The sequence below is a fragment of the Aythya ferina genome, assembly GCF_964211825.1.
Source record: "Aythya ferina genome assembly, chromosome: 4".
NCBI classification, from domain to species: Eukaryota; Metazoa; Chordata; class Aves; order Anseriformes; family Anatidae; genus Aythya; species Aythya ferina.
The window spans coordinates 65639824-65662703 of record NC_140300.1 but is presented as its reverse complement, the minus strand read 5'-3'; the positions used below and the strand labels follow the sequence as shown (position 1 = coordinate 65662703).

Sequence of the window (22880 nt, the reverse complement as noted above, 5' to 3'; positions counted from 1 at the left end):
AACCCCCTCGGGGAGGTAGGTGTCAAATTCTTAGCCTTTGTTTGCATTCATTTCATGGGACTTCATTCCCTGTTGATGAAATACATCTAGAAATCTAGAGCACTGTTGGTGCACAGATGTATCCTGTAGCAGTTGTTCTGCCCTGGAAAAGATTTCATGGCGGCAATTTCATCTTGTAAGAAGCTGCATCTGTTTTTACCCTAAGGTTTTTCTTTTAGCTGCTCAGTAATGATAATCCCATTACAGAGTCTTAAGATTCCATGTCTGTGTCTTGATAGACCCTTAGAAGCTGGTAGATGCAAACACAGCATGAAAGTTAGCTTAGATTAAGGTACAGTGGAAATTTAAAACATAATCCTACCTATATTCCACAGTAGCGTTTTGCTTGATCTACTTCACCTTGCTTTAAAGTAGTCTGCTAGAACAGTAAAAAAGCAAGGATGGGAAGAGATCTTGCATCATTCAGGTTTAATCAAAACCAAAGTTGACAAACCCTCTTGATTGCAAGTTGTGGGCTATACTCTGCCTTCCATAAAAAGGTCTGCATCCCACACAAGTGTTTCCCAAATATGAACTGAACAAGCCAAGTCCTCTACTCTGCAGCAAGATTAGTTGGTCTTCTAAATGCCAAGGTGATTATCCAGTCTTGATAAGCATATAATCCATTCTCTTTCTCAAGACTGCAAGGAAGATCTCAAATATGCCCTCTTACGTGGGAAATTCTTGAAATGGTTGTTCTGTTCTCACCCACAGTTTGTTTTGTGAAATAATGGTGATGTTAACCATGAAAACATTTTAAACAGAGCCCCAGGTATGAGCACAAACTCTTAGGAGGCATCGTGTTCTGCCAAGCATGTTTACTGTTTGTTCAGTATGTCTCCTATTTTGCAAAGATGCAGTAATAGGCACCGTAGGCCTTTTTAAGTCAAGCCATTTCAAAGACTCTCTTCCAGTTCACAGGGAATTGACTACCCATTTGAAAAAGCTGAGCCAACTTTTGGGTAGCTACATTCTTGAACAAAGTTTGTATTAAACTGCTTATTTTCAAATTTATAGGTGAAACCAAGTTTTCCTATGATGAATTTAGAAATATTTGATTACTGATCCAAGTGGGTTCTAGCCTGTATTTATTTCTATAAATGACTGTTTGGAAAAGAGCAAAGGACATTTTATCTGGATGGGGGCTCTGTTCAATTTATGCTGCAGAATTACTGAGATGTGGTGTTTCCTGTTGTCCCCCAGATGGCAGTACAGCGTGTCACATTGGAGTGTTTTCTTGTGAATACAGGAATACAAGATCTGTAAACTGTATCTTACATTAGTCAAGTAAAAAGCTTAAGTGTTTGAAAGTCTGTCCATTTTTTTTCTTACTAGATCAGTTTGTTTGCTGGCCCAATAAAAGAGATTGCTTTTCCTTACAAGGTCTGCTGCATCAGTATTGATTTCTTGGACTGGCAGTGTTCTGTCAGGCTCCTGCTTAGCAATGACCACACTGAACTAATGAAAACCATATATCTTATATTTCAATCATAGTGTTATGCTTCTAAAGAAGAATAAGCAGGTCTATAGCCACTGTATCAGAAAAAGCAGAGTTTTTGTGAAAATGTTTTAGTGAAAAATTAATTTACCGAGTTGAGCTTTAGGCACATGTTTTCCTAAAGTTTTTGAATCTCAGCATATGCCTAAAAAGTGATGCTTGATACAATATGATTAATCTCACTTCCTCCATGGAAACCTTCACTGGGTGTGGGTTGTCTGGCCTGAAATGTTTGATAATTTTTATTTTCATAGTGAAATACTTTGGGCCTCGTGCTGTCCAAAATATGCATTCGATCTCAGAGATTTTCTGCTATTGTGAAGCTGTGGTGCTTATTATAGAGTTACTGCTGCTGTGAAACAATTTTGAAAGGTTTGTAGAACCTGAATTCTTCTCAGTTGAAGTGTACTGATGCAAAATGCAGCCATCTCAATTGATTTCTGCATGGTGTGAGATATTTGCATGTTACAGCAATGCCAAAGGGTGTTGTGGGTTTTCATAGAGTATCCCAGGCCTCAAGATCTAGTCAGCAGTATTTATTAAGTTATCATAACCCAATACTTGACCATTGGAGTTTCTAGGGGAAAAATAAGATCTTTTTAAACTGCATAGTACTAATTGTCCTCCTTTGTATTGATGGTAGTGTATCATTCACAATAGAATATCTGTTTTATTATATTAGTAGTGTCTTAGTTCAGACCATCCTCATGTGTAATACATAATTATAGGTATGGCCCAAGAAGGTCTCTTCAGGGTAAACGGCAGCATGAAAATGGTGGAACAGTTGCGTCTGCAGTACGAGCGTGGAGAAGAGGTGGAGCTAGTTAAAGATGGCGATGTGTACTCGGCAGCCAGTCTTCTGAAATTATTTTTGAGAGAGTTGCCAGATGGGATTATCAGCTCTGCCTTACAGCCCAAATTCATTCAGCTTTACCAGGGTAAGTGAGAGGTAAAAATTTCCATCCTTCAGTGTGCTTTCTTTCAGGAGAATTTTATGCAGACATCATAAGCAATATTCTCTGTTTCTTAGCTTACATACTTTGTTCTGTATTTCCTTTGACTTTAGCTTTAATCATCTGCTCCCAGGCGTCTCCCAGATGTGCAATTCTGAGTCTTGGCAGAAATCACAATGGCGTTAGAAGAGAGAGAAAACTGTTTATTGCATTTTTGGTAAAATCTGGACTATTTATGCTTTTCCAGTCCTGTTATATCTGCAAAATATAAAGTGAAATTATCAATTGGTTTGTTAGAGCAAGCTTGAAGACAATAACTGCAGTCTCTCTAGGACACAGGTTTGCTTCCGTTTTGCTAGAGTGAGTACTTGGAATTTCATTCTAATGGACTCTGAAATTTTATAACAACCTCATCTGCCAATCACATTTATTATCCTCTGAGCCCCAAATCATATATTGTCTAAATTTCCACTTCTCACTAAGTGATGTGATTGACCATCAGAAACAAGCCAGTTGCTTACTTACAAACAAGCAACAGACTTTAACTTTACCAATCATAGCACAGAACCTGGAAGATAATTTTTTTTTTAACCTTTAAGTAGTAGATAATCTGTAAGGAAGAACATCGTTTCAGCTTTAGAAAGTTGAAACTTGCACGACTGTTTGCCTAAATGATTTGTTGATCTAATCCATCAGTATTAGTCCATATTGTTATGCAGACTAGATGGTGGTTGGCCCTGTTCCTGGACCATCTGGGTCAGTGGGAGTTCTTTTGCTGCAGGCAGTTGATGCCTCTTCTTGCCATCTTCCTAAGAAGCTGAGAAGTGAGTGGGTACATGTTACTCAAGATACACTCTTTCCAGTAAAGCAGGCAAATAGGATACATGTAGAGGAGGAATGATGTGGAGGAACACCCTCTGAACAGATCCCCAGTGGAAGACAGTGCAAAGTTTTCACACTGTTGTCCTCAGGTTTCCCTCACACTTTTTTTGGCCTGCAGTGGAGATGAAGTTTAGTTATTGCCTGGAGCAGGGAGAACACAACCACGTCTTCCTTTCCTGTCTGTGGCTCTATAGACTCTTAAGGGTATGCTGGAGAAGAACTCTGCCTTTCCCTAAGTGCAGTCAATAAAGTAATAATCAGGTTGTATGTGGGCTGTGTACAATACCTTTCTCTGTAAAATATTATTTAGTAAAGTTGTCTGGGGCCCAAGGACAGGGTTCAGGAAGTGCTGGGTAGGAAGGTGCTGTTGTTTTAGAAAGTCCCTTTTTTATTTTTATTTTTTGATCATAGCTGTGCTTTCTTTTGGATCTCTTAGATTTATCCATGTCTGACTCATGAGATGCATTTAATTATGTTCCTTCACTTAAATCACTTTAAGTGGATTTTTTGTATAAGTTGCATGTTCCCTATTCTGCATCCCTGTCCCCACAAAGGTCATATCACTGTATTGCGCCAGAAACTATTGATGTACTTTGTGAACTGTGCTGTTTGTGGAAAGTCTCATTCATTCTTGCTTCCCACAGGAAATACAAAATTCCCCAGTGATTTCTATGGAAATGAGATACATATCCATACTTAGCAGACTTGCTGTTTCAAATAAAAGTTACTGGTGTAAATCACAAACCCGGTTCTCCAGAAGTATGTTTAGCTGTGATATACCTTTACAGTTAAGTTTGCATGTATTGTACAATAACCTCTAGTTCTAGTTCCATTATATTTTTTTATTAGGGTTAGCTGTTATGGCAAGGGGAAGGTTTTGGTGAAGTTTGCAGAAAACTGAATTGCTGTTTTTTTTCATGCACTGGAAAATGTATCATAAATTGCTCTGAAAGGTACTGATTACTTTCATAGGGTTCAGATTAGTTGCAGTGGTCGGTGGGCCTGTGTTTACAGTTAAATGATCAACCAACTGTGCACGATTGGAGGAATTATCTATTCACTTATCAAAGTATGTGCAAGGGTATTTGTTGCAAAATGGTACCAACAGCAAGCATGCCTGGGTGTTCTTTTTGTAAACTATGAAGAAAGTAGGTCAAGGTGTTTCTGAGCCAACAGGTTATTAAAAAATACCTTTGAATCTGGAGCCACTTCACTCTATGTCTACAGTGAAGGCAGTTACAAGCTCTGTTACAACCTCTGTATTCCCCTCTGTTGAAGCTTTGCATGGGAAATGTGTTTTTTGTTGTTGTTTTGTTTTGTTTTTGTTTTCTGTTTTTGTTTTGTTTTGATTTTTTTTGTAATCAGTTTAGAATTCCTTTGGAATATTTTCAGCGATTGGTATCAGAATCTTTTAAATCAGCTAAAAGTGTGGCCTGAAAATAATACACAGTTACTTTCCGTCATATAAAAAATGTTAGGGAGTGATCCCCCCAGTTAAAAATAGCTGGACTGAAAATCCTACCTGAGATTGTAATCCTTTTTAAAGCAGGGTATAGTCCACATTACCAAACCAAAGAGTAAATGATCTGCCCTCTATTGGAAAAGAGAAATGTGATACGTTGGTAGTTCAGGAAGTCCACACAGCTGGTTTGGCATGCTATCAGAAGCCTGTGCAACAACAGTGTGAAATGTGCATGCTGCTGCTAAATCCTGACGCAATGCTGATTATATAAATATTCAGAGTAATTCCAAGACTATGCAGTTCCAGAAAACATCACGTAACGTATCCTATGGGCAGTCTGCTGCATCCTGACCTTTCCTTTCCTCTCTACCCTTGGAGAAGGACAGTGGCAGTGGGAGTTGAGAAGGGTCTCCATCTGTAAATGGCGTTGTCGGAGACGTGTAGCAAGTACAGGATAGAGACACACTGGTAGTGATCTTTGTGTTGACTGGTCTTCTCAGAGTGCCTGACAAATATGAACATTGCTTTTTGCAGGGGGTCCTGGGGTCAAAAATGTCCACTACAATCTGCTCTGTGCCTGCAGTTTTGCTGGAGAACAGGATGACTGAAAGATACTTCTTTCAGAAACCTCATTTGGAAGTAATCAGTAGCTCCTGTACAGAGATCCGTTTGAGCTTGTTTATTCCTTCTGGCTTTTCATTTCTTAACTTTTTTAACCCAATCACTGGCTCTTAAGACATTTGTACATACTGAGAACAAGCTCTGTATGCACAGCTCTTACCCCTTTCACAGGTCACTTGCTTTTAGCAAGGCAGATTGCTGTTATCCTTTTTAGCATGCAGAAAGTTTTTCCATTATGTGATTTTTTTTTCTTTTTCTTCTTTGTTGCATTCCTTCTCCAGAAGGGGCACAGTGAAATGTAGGCTCCTGTCTTCCTTTGGCACTGAGTCTAATTAAGTTGAATGCTATTTGATCACTGAAAAATTTGCATTTTTCAGTATGTAGCAGCTAGATGAGAGTTCTGTCTCTCACACCCCTCCCCTCACAAACTGTTACAGCTGACAAGGTTTTGTGTAGTGCTAGTGAACAGCTCTGAAAGCTCAGGGAGAAGGATGGGAGGTGGTGGAAGGGAAGGATGTGCTCCCTCCTGGATCAACGAGTCATTTTAGGGAACACTTGGTAGCCATCAGCTGCTTGAGCTACATGAACAGGCAGGACCAAAAATACAAATTGTGTTGGGGGATTTTAGAGGTCGAACTTCAACCTGAATAGTGGGTGTGAAAATGAACAAATGAGAGCTGACTCTTTAACCACTGTAACTGCAATAACTGGAATAAATCAGATTCACTAGTTGTCTGTGGCTCTCCAGGCTATAGTGGCATGTCTTTAACCTTTCCCTGTTAGCTTTTATTGTCATTTTGATGCTATTCTGGTTTGGAACAACACATGACACTTCTGTTTTCTACGTGCTGAAGAGACTTGCTGTACACTGAAAACATTTGGAACCAGCTTTCTTGTGCAGATGGCAACACTCAGCAGAGCTGCAAAAGAAGTAACAGGACAACTGTTCCCAGTATAGTGACGGAGGGTAAATACAGCTCTGTGAAGTGCTTTAATGACAGAGAGCAAAGGGTCTCAAGTTGAATTGCGATGACAACCTTCTCGTGGCAAGGACTTTCTGCATTTCTGCTTCTGATGGCAGCAAGGTGTAATTTTTTTTTTTTATTTTTTTCGTCTGGGGCAGAGCCTTGTCTGAAGCAAATCACTTCCTGGCAGAGGCTGGAGTCCCACTTCCTGGTGATTGTGGAGGAAGAAAGAAACACTTTGATTCCTTCAGCAGCCTAGCCTAGCAAACACAGTGTAGTGGCGACTGCAGCGTACAGCCTGCTGCCTCTGTGCCAGAGATTGACTTCTAGAGGCACGTTGATAGCTACAGACAGATGCAAGCTCTTCTGTCTGCCCTCCAGGCTGGTAGTATGCAAGGCAGCTGAAAGCTATGCAGACGTGATAACATGACGCTGAGCCCTAGACTCTCTTCCTTGCCTCACAGCAGAGGTAATTAGCTAGGGCACGGCGCCATGCTGATAGAGTTTCAGTGCTTGTAGGCTGGAGTTGTTTGGGGTCAGACCATGTGGGAAATGAACAAGTTACACGCACCTGTCTGCTGGCATCTGTACCTTTGGTGATGTTCAGACAGCATGCTCTGTAAGGAGAAGGAGTAGCATGAAGAGGGATTGATTGGAGAGCTAGATCGTGCCAGGAGTGTGTCAAAGAAATTCAATATGTACAGAAATATTTTCCAATGGTTCATCCTATGTCCCTCTTGTGATCTGTGGGTGTATACTGAAATTAAGCGAGACTGAAAACACGCTTGCAAACTTGTCTGTGCCTCCTACACTGTTGAGGCTCCTGTTTCTACTTAATTAACATTTTTAGAGAGTGCCTGCTGTTTTCAGTTGCCTCCTTGACTTCTGCCCCATAGCAGCAATTCCCTAGCAAAAGCTCGATATGCCAAGGAAAGTACTGTGCTTGAAAGTAACAAGTGTTTTGGTAGCTGGGGGTATTTCTATGTGATTTAAATACATAGTTATAATATTAAATATGATTTAAATATAGGTTTCTGAATTGCCTTTGAAAGACTGGCACTCTGCTGTTTCTATTATTGACAAGCTCATTTGTCTAATCTCAAGGCACTGCAGCATATGCTTAGCTTCATGCTGCACTCTGTAATCTAATTTAATAAGTAAGAATGCTCTTGGTAGTCTTACTTCCACGGGACATCTTGTACCTTGCAAAATTAGGCAACTACATAAGCTTAGGGCTTTGATACACTTAATGCTTGTCTGTATGGTAGTGTAAACAGCTCTGGTACCTTAATGTTTCCCTGATGGTCACTACCAGCTGAGTAAACTTTTATGATTGATTTTGAGACAAATTGGAATATTGTCTAGCAGGTGGACAAAAGAAGGAAGAGCACTACAGGAAATCATCTGTCATGACGCACAAATATTTGGGCTCTCCAATAAGTTGAAAAACTGATTTATTTGAATGGAAGCTAATTTCCATTCGTCCCACAAAATGTGCAAAGTGCATGTTACACTGTACATGCACATTACTCTCTGAATTCAGTATAACGGTAATTAGTAGCTTTTAAAAATAAAGCTCAAGTCTCAGCAGCAGGATAATTAACAAATTTGTTGATTTTTGAATTGCATTGGGAGGAAGGTTCAATATCCTTCCCTTGCCTTTTCACTGGAAAAGGGGGAGATAGAGAGAGATTTTCTTGTTCCCCTTTCAGCAGGGCAAAGAATTTCACGGCTCAGTGAACGGGTTTTCTGTCTCCTGCTGTTCAGTGGTTCTGTGACATTCAATTAGTGTAGTTTCTGAAGGCCTTATGGTCTGATATCTGTCTGTGTTCCTAAAAGGACAGAAGTGAAAGCAGAACACACCTGATACTAAGATAGTACTGAGGAGGGAACAAAGGTTTTGTTGTGTCCAGAAATAAGCATCTCTGGTCCACACCATGTACTAAATCGTGTTTAATGACCAGGGACATCAGACCCACTAAATACAGTTGGTATCATGAGGCCACTAGCTTTATGTGTAGTCAGGGCAAATCTGTCTTCAAAATATTTTGTGGAGGTTATTAGCATCTTTCTGGTTTTAAAAGGATGGAAAATCCTTCAGTAAATGGAAAAGCACCTGTCAGTCAAATGCCCCAGTGGGAGGTTCAGAAAGGCAATTAGTTCTCAGGGGCATTCCCTAATTAGGTGATGGGGAGGTGGTAGTAGGAGATGTTTTTTACTTTTTTTCCTGAGTGGGGGCTTTGCCATTCCTTATCATAACTGCAAACAATTCATAGTTAAAACAAAAACAAACAAACAAACAAAAAACAAAAAAAAAAAAAACACTGTGCAGCAGTTGTTTTGTTATTCAAACAGAAGTATGTTACAAGGTGAAATTCAGTGTTCTCTCTATGGGGAAATTAGTTTTGGTTTGGTTTTCTTTGAGCTTCATGAAAAGATAATTAGTAATCAAGTCAGGGACTGTCCATTCCGGTTTATCAGTGAAAATACAAATCCATTAAATTCCTTATTGTTATTCAACTTAACATAGACTTCTAGGGGCATTGTGAAATTTTGCTGCAGAAATAAAAACAAGTCAGATTTCCTACTCTTACCAAGCTGATTCATTGTAATGAAGTCATGATATTTTTTTCTCTATATCTCAAAATATTTTTCAAAGAAACTCTTGCCATAAATAAGCAAGTGAGATTTTTGCATATTTCCTTCATGCATATTTGATACTTGCTTTCTTTGATGGAGATAATTTCTTAGCTGCAGCAGAAAAGAATATAGTTAATCACTTAGTTGAAATGTCTGGTTCTATAATTTAACTGGCATTTTAAACTTTGGCCTGCTCTCATGAAATAATTCTTATTAAGTATGTGGTATCAAAACAGAGAGATAAAAATTAGCATTCTGTGAGTATAAAACTTCCAAAGACTTTTCTCACCTTTTACTGCATGTCATATAAGGCAGGAAACTGAAGCCTAGTAGCAGATGAAATCTCGGATGTGCCTCTATGAAGTGACAAGTGCATACATATAGAAATTAATTTGCTTCCCAAATGATATGCACGATAAGTCCTGTTTATTAGCCACAAAAATATCTGGTTGTAAAAGAGAAATCATGAATTTTGGGGATCACTTTTAGATATTTTTATACAGATTGGTAATTTACACAGCTAACCTCTTTCTAAAGGATGCTATACCTAGAATACTGTGCAATCCAGCCCTGGAATATTTCTGGGAAATCAAAAGTAAAAATGAAGATGAAAATTGTGAAACATACTTATACATGCCTTGCACTATGTTCACAGCCTTTTCAAAGCAAAAATGTTGGGGCAGTGTAAAATGTCCTTTTCTTCAAAGTCTTTGTGCTGGCAAGGCAAGGCATGGGATATTTTCCTGCCAGTCTTCTCTGCATGGTACTAGGAGGATGTACAACAGGCAGCAGCTAGTTGCTGAACAGTTTCAGACCCAGCCTCGTTTATTGCATATTATTGACTATAGACAAGTCTTGAAGATTTAGAATTTTTCACAGAATGGCTGAGATTGGAAGGGACCTCTGGAGGCCATTTTGTCCAACCCTCTGCTCAAGCAGGAACACCTGAATCAGGTTGCCCAGGACCAAGTCCAGGTGGCTGTTGAAGATCTCCAAGGAGAGAGACTACAACCTCTCTGGGCAACCTGTTCCAGCGCACTGTCATCTGCACAGCACAAGTGCTTCCTGATGTCCAGGCAGAACCTCTTGTGTTCCTATTTGTGTCAATTGCCTCTTGTCCCATCACCTGGAAGCACTGAAAATATGGCTCTGTCTTCGTTGCATCTTCCCTTCAGGTATTTATACACATGAGGAGGCTCCTCCTTGAGCCTTCTTTTCTCCAGGCTGTACAGTCCTAATGCTCTCAGCCTTTTGTCATAGGAGAAGTGCTCTAGTCCCTTGATCATCCTGGTGGCCCTCCGTTGGACTTTTTCCATTATGTCCATATGTCTCTTGTACTGGGGGGCCCAGAACTGGACACAGCACTCCAGGTGTAGCCTCACCAGTTCTGAGTAAAGGGAAAGGATCACCTATCTTGTCCTTCTGGTGATACTTTTGCATAATACAGCTAAGAATACTATTGACCTTCTTAACAGTAAGGCCATGCTGCCGACTCGTGTTCAACGTGGTGTATACATTTCTGCAGAGCTGCTTTATAGCTGGGTGGTCCCCAGCATATACTGGTGTCTAGAGTTGTTCCTTCCCAGGTTCAGGACTCTGCACTTCTCCTTGTTGAACTTCACAAGGTTTTTGTCCGCCTACCTGTCCAGCCCGTCAAGGTGCCCTCTCTTCTGGTGAGTCAGCCACTCCTCCCAGTTTCATGCGATCCTCATATTTACTGAGGGTGCACTCTACCTCATCATCCAGATCGTTGATGAAGATGTTAAACAGGGCTGGACCCAGTAGTGACCCCTGGGGCACTCTGCTCATTACTGGCTCCAAGTAGGCTTTGGGCCACTGACCACTACCTGTTGAGTCTAGCCTACCAGACAGTTTCATTTTTGTGGCCAGTTTGGTTTTGACTGAGTGCTGGGTAAAACTACTTGCTGAGGATCGTAATGTCCTCTGAAGGAAAAAGTTCTTTGTTACCCTAAGAATGGACAGGATGTCTTTATTCCCATGATAAGCCAGCAGCTACTTTGGGACAAGGCAGTCTTTTGCAGAGAACACAGAGGGTAAGAACTTAATGTAAGGTCACTTTGGCTTTGTCAAGCAATAAACCTTCGTGTCCTTCTCTAAGAAAAAAACAATTACACGACGGCTTTACAACCCTGAAACCATCAACTCATAAGGCTGATCATAACAATAAAACTGTTAGAAATGCAGTCCTGCTAATGGACACTGCTTGTAATTAGATTGGTAAGGAAAACATTTAGTGCCTGAGTTCTGTCTAAAAATGTGGTTGTACAAAAACCCAGTAACTGTATATGAGAGTTACAATAAAATTGTGTTTTGGAGGAGAGTAGAAATGAGTGCTTACAAGTGTTAAGGCATGTTTTGACATAAAGGAAGGGGAATTATGATTTTTTTTTTTCAAAATTTTACTTTAATAAAATGCAAAACTAACATTTTGGTTGGTACAAATCGCTTTTTGGAAAGTGGTGAAGGGGAGCAATCATGTGGAGAAAGGGAGCAAAAAATTTTGTGGTTTTTCAGTTCAATTCCAGAAGCAAAACAAAATGAAGTAGAAACTGTGTGTGAGGCCAAGCTTGTGTTCACTGCCTGAGTCTGTATAAGCACAGCATCTCTGAAGTTAATGCAATTTTTGCTTCTTTTTTTTTTTTTTCTTAAAAAAAAAAGAGTACAGCATGAAAGGAAGTTGGCTTTAGTCCTGCTTTCCCGTACTGAACTGATTAATGTCAGGCTTTTATCCATACTTAAATTCTAGAAGATTGTACAGTATTACAAGGCTATTTTCTAATATTAGGCCAAATCTAGGCTCCTTATGGAATGTAACAGTTCCCTAAACACCCTTTTTTCCTTAAGCAAGACTCCTTATCAAAGACTTAGTATGGAGTTGTCATTGTGAGTTGTCATAGTATGTGTGTTGTTGTGTTGAAACACTACAAAATTGAGCTTTTCATAAAATGTACCTGCTGAAGGTACTGCACTATTGTAATTCTAACAACACTGCATTTCAGGAGCCCCCTTCTTTTACCATTCTTGCTTTATTCTTTTCGAAGTTTATCATGGGCAGGGAAACTAAAAAAACAAAGTAAGAGATAGGGCTTGGGAAGCAGAGATAATAACATGCAGAAATGTAATTGTGTGAAGTTGGGAATAAACATGCTCTAATGCTGCTAGCTTTATCCACTGCTGCTTCTGCTGAGGAAAACAGTATATTGTAAAGGTAGGCATGAAACAGCGCCAGTGGTGGCCGTAATAAGCCTCAGGAGGAAGGTATAGGTGCACTGAGGAAATTTGAGGGGGTTGATCTCAGAACAGAAATGAGACTACGTTTTATATCCCATTGTTTGCTCACCCATTACGTAAATCGGCAGCAATGTAGAAAACCACACACACACATATATACATGTGTATGTTTTTTCTCTTTTTGTTTTTCCTAGATGCTAGAAATGACATACAGAAGGAAAGTAACTTAAAAGAACTCCTTAAAGAACTGCCTGAAGCTCATTACTGCCTGCTGAAGTATCTGTGCCAGTTCCTGATAAAGGTTGCTGAACATCATGTAGAGAACAGGATGAACCTCTGCAATCTTGCCACTGTGTTTGGACCGAATTGCTTTCAGTAAGTTGGGGCTTTTACTTTTCCTCTTATCTTGATAAAAAGCGTTATAGAGCAAATGACTGAAAATATAGCTGAGAACCCTAACTGGTCAGAATGATCAAGCAGGGGCAATGACTGGGGCTTCTTATTAATTTTTAGTACTAAGGCATTGTTTGCGCTTATTGGGGGCATTGTGGTGTAGTCCCGGTAGGCAGCTAAGTGCCGCACAGCCACTCACTCCCTCTTCCCAGATGGGACGGGGTGAAAATTGGAAAGGTAAAAGCATGAGAATTCATAGGGTGAGATGAAAACAGGTTACTAAGTAAAGCAAAAGCTGTGTGCACGAACAAAGCTAAACAATTCATTCACTCCTTCCCATCAGCAGGCAGGTACTCAACCACATCCAAGAAAGCAGGACTCATCACACATAATGGTTTCTTGGGAAGACAAACACCACCACTCTGGACATCTCCCCCTTCTTCCTTCTTTACCCCAGCTTTTATTGCTGAGTATGGTATGTCGCATGGTATGGAATATCTCCTTGGTCAGCCTGGATCACCTGTCCTGGCTGTGTCCCCTCCCAGATTCCCACACACTGCTAACTTCCCCTCTGGCAGGGCAGCACAAGAAGCAAAAGTCTTTGGCTCTATGCAAATAATTCTCTGCAACAACCAGAAACATCAGTGTATTATCACCACTATTTTCAGAAAAAAATCCAAAACACAGCATTGTATGAGCTTGTATGAAGAAGTCTGTCCCAGCCAAAACGATGACAGGGTGTTGAGTTGCTCTCCTGTCTTCTTTTGCAGTGTTGCTAAACAGTTGGTCAGTTTTCTATTGCTGTGTTGACAGCAGGTTGTATAAGAGCAAGGAGACTTGTGCTCATGCAACATTCTTCCTTTGCCATCAAATAATGTGGACGCTTCTCTGCAGAAAGATTTGAGAAAGGGTACCTGGGAGAAAAAAGGACTCATGCAGCAGTCAGCTGCTGTATGATTTCTAGATGGTACTACATACTCTCTGCAGATTTGCTCTTGTGATCTGATGTCTGATCTCAAGATGATGATGATTCTGGATTCTTTATCATTCTGGTATATTGTGAAACTGGTCTGGAGTTTATAAGATTCCATTGGCCTTTTGAGACTTCTCAACTATATTCACTAGTTTTACTAGTTTCTTTCATGGAGCTAAGTTCCTTAAACCTTTGATAAAGATAACATGCCATTCATGCTAGTGGATCTAGCAGCAGTATTGGGAAGAATTACTTCCAAGTGTGAGAATGCCCTCAAACAAGATTGTTCCTGTTGAGTCACTGCAATGAGGTAGTGTGCCATTAGCATCTTTGTCCTGGCCTTGTCTGTAATACAACTGCTGGCTGGCATCCAAGACCTAAGACATGGGGGACACATAAGGAGTTTAGTTTGGTCATCAGTCTTGAAAGATGCGTGATACCTGCAAAAAAGAGGAGTATGGTCCTTGTAGCAAATGTCTGATTTGTACTGACCCTTGCAAAAATTTATTCAAGAATGATGCTGCATTGCCTAATGAGACTTAGATTAGATTAATTGCCTAACAAGACTATCTCCCTAAGCTTCCTCCGTAGCCTCCAGAAATAGGCTTCTTTAAAGAGGGAGAAAACAGAAGGTTCATTGTCATCCTCCACAATGTGCTGTATCCTATGCAGTGTGCTCTAGGTGATCCTGCTTGGCAGAGGGTTGGACTAGATGATCTTCAGAGGTCCCTTCCATCCCTGCCAATTCTGTGATTGTAATATACTGAGCTAATTCCACGTACCTAAGCTAGATGTAGCTTGTTCTCTTTTTAAAGGAACACATCTTTTTCCATTGATAAGAGGGAGAACCTGCAGAGGTGAGATGTTCATACCAAAGCTTGTCCTTTTGTCTACACTTCCACCTCTTCTTAAGGTAGTTGCTCATAGAGGATGAAGGTGATTGCATCAGGATACAAACATTAAAGCATTTACTATCTTAGTAGAAAACCATAAAGCATATTATGAAGCAAAAAAAAAATCTTCCTCTCCAAAAGAAAGAAAACTCAAAAGACCAAAGTATGTACAGGAATATACAAGTATGAGAGTTAGTAGAAACACAGTGCTGCAGATTTCTGACAAGAAGAAACAAACCAGTTTTTAAAGATCATATTTCTGTGGGCACTGTTATTTACATGGTGAGGTTTTAAAGTTTGAGAGTTTCTGTCTAAATGTATTAGTGGACTTAGTTTTTCTCATATAGTCTATTTGTTCTTAAATCTAATGCCTAAATCACTGATTTAAACTCCCAAGTGGCCATATGAATAATTTTAGCCTCCTCATCACTTGATTCAGAAAAGTTTTGAAAATCAGCTCTGCATACCTTTCGGTGTAGAATGCAGAGAGTTGCAGTTTGAAAATGCAATTGGCCTTCCAAGATTAAACCAAATCATACTTCCTAAGAGCACCATAATTGTTTCTTCAACTTATTTCTGCTCATAAGGTAGCATAGGAAAGATTTAACAGTTTCTGTAAGGTATAGGATCTATGTATAGGAGGAGAAGAATCATTCCATCACAGAGGATTGAGAAAGGCAGAGTTCACTGAAGATACAAGAGCTCTTGTGAATATGTGTGCAGCCAGCCCTGCAGCTGTGACACACATCAAAATGCTTGTGCAGCAAAAGAGGCAATGAAAGCAAGACTTGACACTTAACAAATAGGTAATGCATTTCTACAAGAGACGAATATTTCGGAGTGAGTGGATGCAGATTTTTGTTTAAACTAAGCTTCACTATCTGGTAATCCAGCTGTGGATTTCATCAGATCTTATCTTTTCAGAGTAATTCAGGATAATGGTCTAGACACCATTGTGAGCAACAATTGAAATACTGTTTTTTTCCCTCTGTTAATGAATGCATTCTTAAGTTGATGAAACTGATCAACTCAACAAAGATTTGACAGGAGGAAGAAAGAACTCACAGCACCCAACTTTTGGCATTGGTCTTAGCCAGCTGGTTAATCAGTCAGCCAGAGAGAGATCTTCTGAATGCAGTCCAGAGCTCCAGAGCAAGGCTGTCTGAAGTCTGCCTTGGCAAGGGCTGTCTTACCGCTGACTACAGGCAGCTCCTGGAGAAACTAGCTGCAGAAATTAAATATCAGCCGGTGGTTGAAGCAAACATTCCTTTCACTTTGCATTCTTTGTTCAGAGCAGTGTATGGGGTGTTTTGCTGGGACAAGGAAACAAGGCTTAGCAGCCAGCTTGTCAGCAATTCCTCTGTTAACGTAGGAAGACCTGATATTTTTCTGTCAGTAGCTCACACATCTAAAATCAATGTCTATGTAGCTAATGCTCAGGGTCAGAAAGAATAAAGTTTATCTGCTGATAGTGAAAGATTGCTTTCTACAAGGTATTTTTAGTGTCATTTTAGCTATTTGGACATACTATTTCCTACTTGGTAACTGAAGCTGTTTTACAATTGAATAAATCCCTATTGAGCACCTCTGCAAACATTTAGACTTCATTTTAATTCCCTTCATCTCATTCCACTTCTCTATATCATGTCTCAGTGATTATTCTAATTTCCCAAACTTTCAACACTTATTACTTTTTATCTTATCCATTACTTCTCCTGCGTCCTTGCTGTGTGATAAACCAAACTGGTTCTCTTCTAATTAAAGGTTAATGAAAGGTTATCTCATGTTTTCTGTATTTATAATGAATAGAAGAGGGGAAAAAATGACTATTTGCAGTCCTTGTAATGAAGTGCGGTGTAAGATATGTGAGAAAACATAAAGGGCAAGGTCAAACAGTTCAAAAAAGGAAAATATGATGATTTGAGATTCAGTGCATTGTTTTCTTCCAATTCAGATTTGTTCAGACCTACTGTGATGGAAGCCAAAGGTCAAGTATACAGAGAAATACAGCCCTTGGTAGACAACAAGCACAGAGGAACATAAATAGTTGGCTTTTCTGTTACCAGGCTAATCTGGGGAGGGTGATTTAAGCCCTCACTAATACAACTGTGTTTCATTCTAACAGAAATGAAGCGTGTTGTGAAGGTTTGTTCCATCACCCCAAAAGAGGCTGGCAGAAGCAAGTGTCTGGTTAAAATGATGCTGTTTGTTATCCAGCAGTTCTAGCTGGATGAGTATGTAAAGGCCTGAGAGGTTTGCTGATTTGGGATCCAAAGGGAGAAGAAGCTTTAGTAATGAGGGGCTTTCCCCTAAACACTTTCTTGCAGAGTTAGAGCATTTTTTTCTGCTTGGTTATCCTCCCAGTCCCCTTGCCATGGTTAGCAAGGAAGAAGGGGCACAAAGCACAGATTCTGGAACTGCAGCAAAGGGAAAATGCAGGGAACAGCTGTGCTTTGGGGGTGCTTCTTTCTCCAAGGTAGCTAATAGCAAAGTGAATGTTCCTTCCAAGTGATTCAACTCAAATGTGCTGCCTACAGTGCATCCACCAGCATTGCTTTTAGTGGCAGTAGGAATATAGGACAAGTTACTCTGCTTTGATGACAGAAAACTTACCTTCTTTTCTCCTACAGAGTCTTTTGTGAGGAGAAAATCTGAGGGAAGAGCTTTCTACATCTACCTGGCTTTTTTGTGTACTTCTTGCAGGTGTTTTCCACAACAAACAGCTTTCTGGCCTGGCGCAGGTCTGATTGTTATTGCTCAGAGCCACCAATCTCCCGTGTGCCACTAGGGAACAAGCTCCAATGTAAACAACAGGTTTCTTAGTGTTTCTCAGCTGGGAGCTGGCTTGGAGAAGCAGGTGATGTAGCTGTGATGCCAAGGGCAAGCATAAGAATAAATCAAGCTCTGCATCGTGTTGTTGATTAAGGCTTTATCCACTGATGAATAAGGCCAAATTTCCACTACCGCAAACCACTGAATTCCTCTTTCTGTATTTAAAAACACTGATGCAGCTGTATCTGTGATTGAGTAACGGTGGATCAGGCATGAACCTTGCAGCAAGGTGGATTTTATTTGCTTGTTGGTAGAAATGAAAGGGAAGCCAGGCAGGTAAAGCCAAATAACTCATCAAAATTTTGTGTTGAGTGAGGCTAATGAGGAATTTATTTTAGCATCTTTGAATTGAGTGCTTAGTTAGTAGTGATATATCTTCACTCATCTTTACATTTTTATATATATTTTGTTTGCTTGTTTTTGAAAAATTGTACAATGAAACGATAGCTTGAACTCATTTGACTTTGGAACCTAAAACCCCACCCTCTTTTGAGTTTCATAAATAGAAATTCATGACTACAGAATGTACTCTGCCCTGTCCTCTTATGACTAAAACTGAAATTTTGTTCTGGTTTAGTGAGGGAAATCAGAACCAGCAAGAAATTCTTAGTATTCTGCAAAACTGCAAAAAAATTCAAGCTCCTTAAAAAAGATAAGAATGTTATGATCATGCTGTTGTGAGACACTGAAGATGTAAGCTTAGCACATCATTATTTTAAATAACGGGTAACAGTTTCCCCTTCCCATTTCATCATTATTGTTGCTACAGCTGAGACTTGCTGCCTGCCTTATTTCATGTCCCCTTCACTATCATACTTGTAATTTTCCACTATTGGCTAAGAAGGAGGTCATTGATCCTTATTTACTACTTAAAAGGAGTAAACAATGTATTTCTTTATAAATTGAGACAGTCAAGGGCAGCATCCTGTCTCGCCAGTAAATCAATGGAAATTTCTAGTTAGTGGTGGTGCACTCTCAAATTAGTATCAGTAGTTGCATGTGGTTAGATGAAACTTGTCATCCTGAAGGCTATCCAAAAATTTTCCTAAGTTTTATATAGAAAACCTTGCATGTTTTAGCTTTGTTTTTGCAGTGGAATGTGGCAGCTGTTAAGACTGGCACTTGTTACCCAGCAGAAGATTAGGAAAGGAAGATCAGTATTTGAACTAGCTGAAAGTGCTGGAGGAATTTAGAAACATAACTAGGGTCTGATCCAAAACGTGTTAACTCTGACAAGTATCTTTCAGGCAACAAACTTGATAAGAGGGCTGGGAAGGCATGTCCTATGAGGAAAGGCTGAGGACACTTTGGTTGTCTAGTCTGGAGAAAAGAAGGCCTACTTTTACTACAGTTTCCAAGCTGCCTACTGTGACTGTAATTTCCTGATGAAAAACGAAGCTCTTCATGGAGCAAAAGGCTTTAAACATGAAATAAGCCAATAATCAAGTCTGTGCAGCGTCATCACTCTTAACTGCTTCGCATTACCTGCTCTACCTGCATTTTGCCTTACACATTTCCTGCAAGTATCGTAGACAGAGGTGGAATTACTGAGTTGATTTAGGCTCCTAAATCTGATGTTACAGACCGTAATCTGGAACAGATTGCAAAAGATAATTAGTTAGGTGCCTGGTGGGATTTTCCAGTGTCTCGGAAACGAGGACACTTCTGCAAATTCTCAGTAGTGACATATGACCTTGCATTTGCTTTGAACTGGTGAGACGTAAGTTTGTAAATGATGCAGAGCCTGTAAATGACTCATGCACACTGAAATGAACACCTCCCTCAACTCAGTGTTGCCGTGTCTTTAGCCGCCTGTTAGCTTCTGATCTTGCAGAAGAGTCAGCAGATGTGAATACCTGCCTGTTTTCAGCTGTACCAGTTTGTAGTCCAGTCTGTTAAGACAAATTGCTTTCATCAGCTGTTACCTTACCTGATTAAAGTACAGGGCTAAGCTGTGGACCTGAGCTCACATCTGTTACAGACACAGTAACATTTATCTGGAGGGACAGAGCAGACTGACAGACATTGTAATCTCTTAAAACTACTGCAACCCTACTCTCAGAATATTCAGTTGTGCAGTTGAGGGGCTTGTGGGCACCTGAGGTACTAAGGAAAACATTTTGCAAGGGCTGGAGAAACAACAACAACCAACCAAACAAAGAAACAAACTGTAATGTTCTCTGGCTTCTGAGACCCTTTATTTCTTCTAGGATCCCCTAGAAGATTGGTAAGTTTACTTTGTGGTGCTCCTTTATAAACAGTGCTGTACCAGCAGGAAAAGTAGCAGTCAGACAAGACAGCGTACAGCCCTCATTGTGTTTTAAGTTAGGATTATGGTGCTGTCATTCCACCCAGGCTATGGCTGCAAAGACACTTAAGGAAATGGCAGTGTGCATTCTTCATCTTAGACAGGGTGGGGTTGAGCAGCACTGGGAGTTCATAACGAGATGCACCACTTCACCTGGAGATAGCTGGTTCTCAGCTGTGACTTGGAGCTGTCAGCAGTTGCTGCCTGGGGAAATCAGTTCAGTGATCTCAATCCAACTCATTATAGGCAGGTGATTACATCAGAAGTCCTCCCGGCTCTCGTTTCTGCTTGAAGCAAGGTTCTCAGGCATGGTGACTGGCGACGGAACCCTGTGGTGATGCCTGTCTCTTTCTGGATGGCAAGTGGATTCTGGAGATTCAATCTCTCCTAAGTACGCTACACATTTAGCCTGTTACAGCTTGCTTACAGGGTCCCCGAGCTAAATTCATTTAACTAATGCAGGAAATGTAAGTAATTCTTTCACACTTAGCTAATTTGACTTCAGGTCAATTCAGTTCTGAATAAGAGTTGTGACATGGGTCTTTGAAGTGGTTTAACTAGTCTGAGACTAATTTTCTTGAGCATCCACATGGAAGTAGACGTACCATTGACTTAAAGTGGTCTGGAAGAACCCAGAAAACAAGTGAGCACCGGTCTGCATGGACATGAGTGGCACAAAGCTGTGGTGGATGGGTGAGCAGGCATAGGAGGGCACTGTGCAGAATGTGAACTACAGGTTATGTCTCCCTTCTGGAAAGTGTGTTTTTGGTGTAGAAGCTCTTGTTCTACTGCTGCTGTACTTTGTGTGATTCTGGTACTGAAGTAGTTTGTACGTGGCTGTAAGGTGATCACGTCCAACCTTTGAGCATTTTGTGACCAGAGTAAATTGTGCATTTAACTCAATAGGCAGCACAATTAATTAACGTGCAAATCAGACATGAAGGAGCCATTGCTATGAACACAGTTATGTTGAAATGCTTTTACAAGGTGTTTCCAAAAGAACGTGAGAAAGTGTCCAGGGACAAGGATGTGAATCATGGAAGTGTTATATGAGATTTTCTCATAGAACTGGGTTTTTTTTCCTATTGATCTGAAGTGAAACTTGTACATTTCATAGCTTTTCAGACTAAGCAAAACTGAAGATTTTTTACATACAGTTTCAGAAAAGTCCAGTTGCACTTTTGTATACAGTGTGACAACAGATGGGTTTTAATTTCTATGAATATGCAAGTTGGGTGCATGCTTATAATCTAAACTTCTTAACTATGCTGAGCTGCAGATTTATTGCAAGGAAAAGGTCAGCGTGGATAGCTCAAAGAATATAATAATCCTTGCCACAGTGGAGGTCTAATAGCAGCAACTGAAGGAAAAAATAAACAAGAAATTTTATAAAATATGTGGACCAGTTTTAGTGACAGAATGGCAATAGATGATTTACTTTATCTGCTGTTAAAGTAAAGCAAATCATGCTGTCCTACTTGGTTACATTCAGAGAGGGAATGTAATGTTTTTTTTTTTTTTTTTTTGTTTGGTTTGGTTTGGTTTTGTTTTGCTATAGGAAGCATTGGCTAAAGCTCCTAGCAAATGTAGTTTAAGTCAAAATTCTGCCCTAAAATTCTCTGAAGCTATCTGGAGTCATTTTTTGACTTGAGATCATTGGATTATGTTTTCCAGCCGTTTCCTAGAAAAGAGGTTCATAGGGTTGCCAGGCTTATGTTAGCGTTGTCCTGTTTTGGAGAAACACATCAGGAAGGTGAGAGTTGAGATTTTCCTGAATCAAGCAAACTGTGCTCAGCCAACTCCAGAGAACACAGTCCTGTTACATGCTTACACACTTTCTTTTATTCAGGACCATTACTATTTTCTAGTGAATATATGACATTCTTAAAAGTGAGTTGGATCCATGCTTATCCAGCCATAGAAATTTTCCCAATTTTTTATGTGATCTGAGGTCAGGTTCTACACTAATGGAGTCAGCTGATTTAAGGCTCCTGAAACTGACCCATTTTACAGCTGGCAATGGTTCTGCCACATAAAATAGTTCTGATCATTTAACCTTCAGGTCCTGCAACTCTGTTAAGTATATTGGATGTTGAAAATGACATCAGTAAAGATCCTCCTCTAGAGTTTACACAGATACGCTCTGCTGCGGTAGGATCCTTTCCCTGTTGACAGGTAGATGCATTGCAGAGAGTAAAGTATTGAAAAGGATCAGTAACATGCAAACCCTACAAGAAGGCCTTTTTTTGATGGAAGGTTTCTGGGAGTATCTGCTTTCAGAGACTTTTTACTAAATTAACATTTGTGTCCAATAAGCAATAAGTACAGTTTTACAGCAGTAGCCAGTTATTTGTTAATTTGCTGAATACAGTAAATAATTAATTTCAAGTTATATCTCTATAAAATAGTTCAGATGGCATTTGTTTAATTTTGGGGGAGTTAGGTTGTTTTTCCTCTCATAAAATTGTGTAGACGTTCTCAGCCAAAAAATACTTGGAATGTATTTTCTGTTGTGTGTTTTTTGTTTTGTTTTGTTTTGTTTTTTTCTCACCTGCTTTTTCCCTTTAAATTATTTCTGGGTTTTCTCTACCTCTTGATTTTCAGTTTCTGCCACCTTATAATTCTTTATAGAATTCACATCATTGTGGCCATTTCATGGATCACTGAGAGCAGAGTACATCTGCTGGGAATGCTGTACTACAGGAAATTCTGTATGATTGGAGAAATATTTTAAATGCTGAAGGAGATTCTTCAGAGAGCCTACTTTTACATTAAAACAGAATTTAAATATGTTTTGGGCTCAATAAAACATGCAAAACTCCTACATTCCAACAGATGATCATTAGATGCTTATTAATTGGGTGCTCAGTTGTGAGTTGTGTTTTTTTTAACCACATGACAGGGTTGCCATCTCCATGTTTTAAAAATCTTTTTGAGTTATTAGTCTACAAAACAAATAGCAAGTCAGAATTAGATGAAGAAATGTGATATATGTCATGGTGTCATCTTAAGCTATAGAGATCTTGCTTAGCATTTCCTTTTAGTGTGCTGCTCAGCATGTGGGTTTTCTTTTTTTTTTTTTTTTTTTGACTCATCATATACCTTAGAGATCATCACTGATCACTTTGTCAAGGAATATGACTCTTCCCAGTAACAGTTCAGAGAATTT

General features: G+C 39.8%; 1 protein-coding gene across 10 annotated transcripts in view; it reads left to right on the top strand.

Moving 5' to 3' along the window:
• Window positions 1–22880, top strand: part of FAM13A (family with sequence similarity 13 member A) — a 127470-nt gene that overhangs the window by 3115 nt on the left and 101475 nt on the right. For 8 of the 10 annotated variants that reach the window (XM_084516934.1, XM_084516938.1, XM_084516937.1 and 5 more), the window contains exons 3-4: window positions 2266–2475; window positions 12507–12687. In XM_084516934.1, the coding sequence (XP_084373060.1) occupies window positions 2266–2475; window positions 12507–12687 (391 nt within the window). Of the gene's footprint in view, window positions 1–2265; window positions 2476–12506; window positions 12688–19952; window positions 20179–22880 lie in introns of those variants that run through there. The other 2 variants (XM_084516928.1, XM_084516940.1) reach the window with 2 other exon arrangements.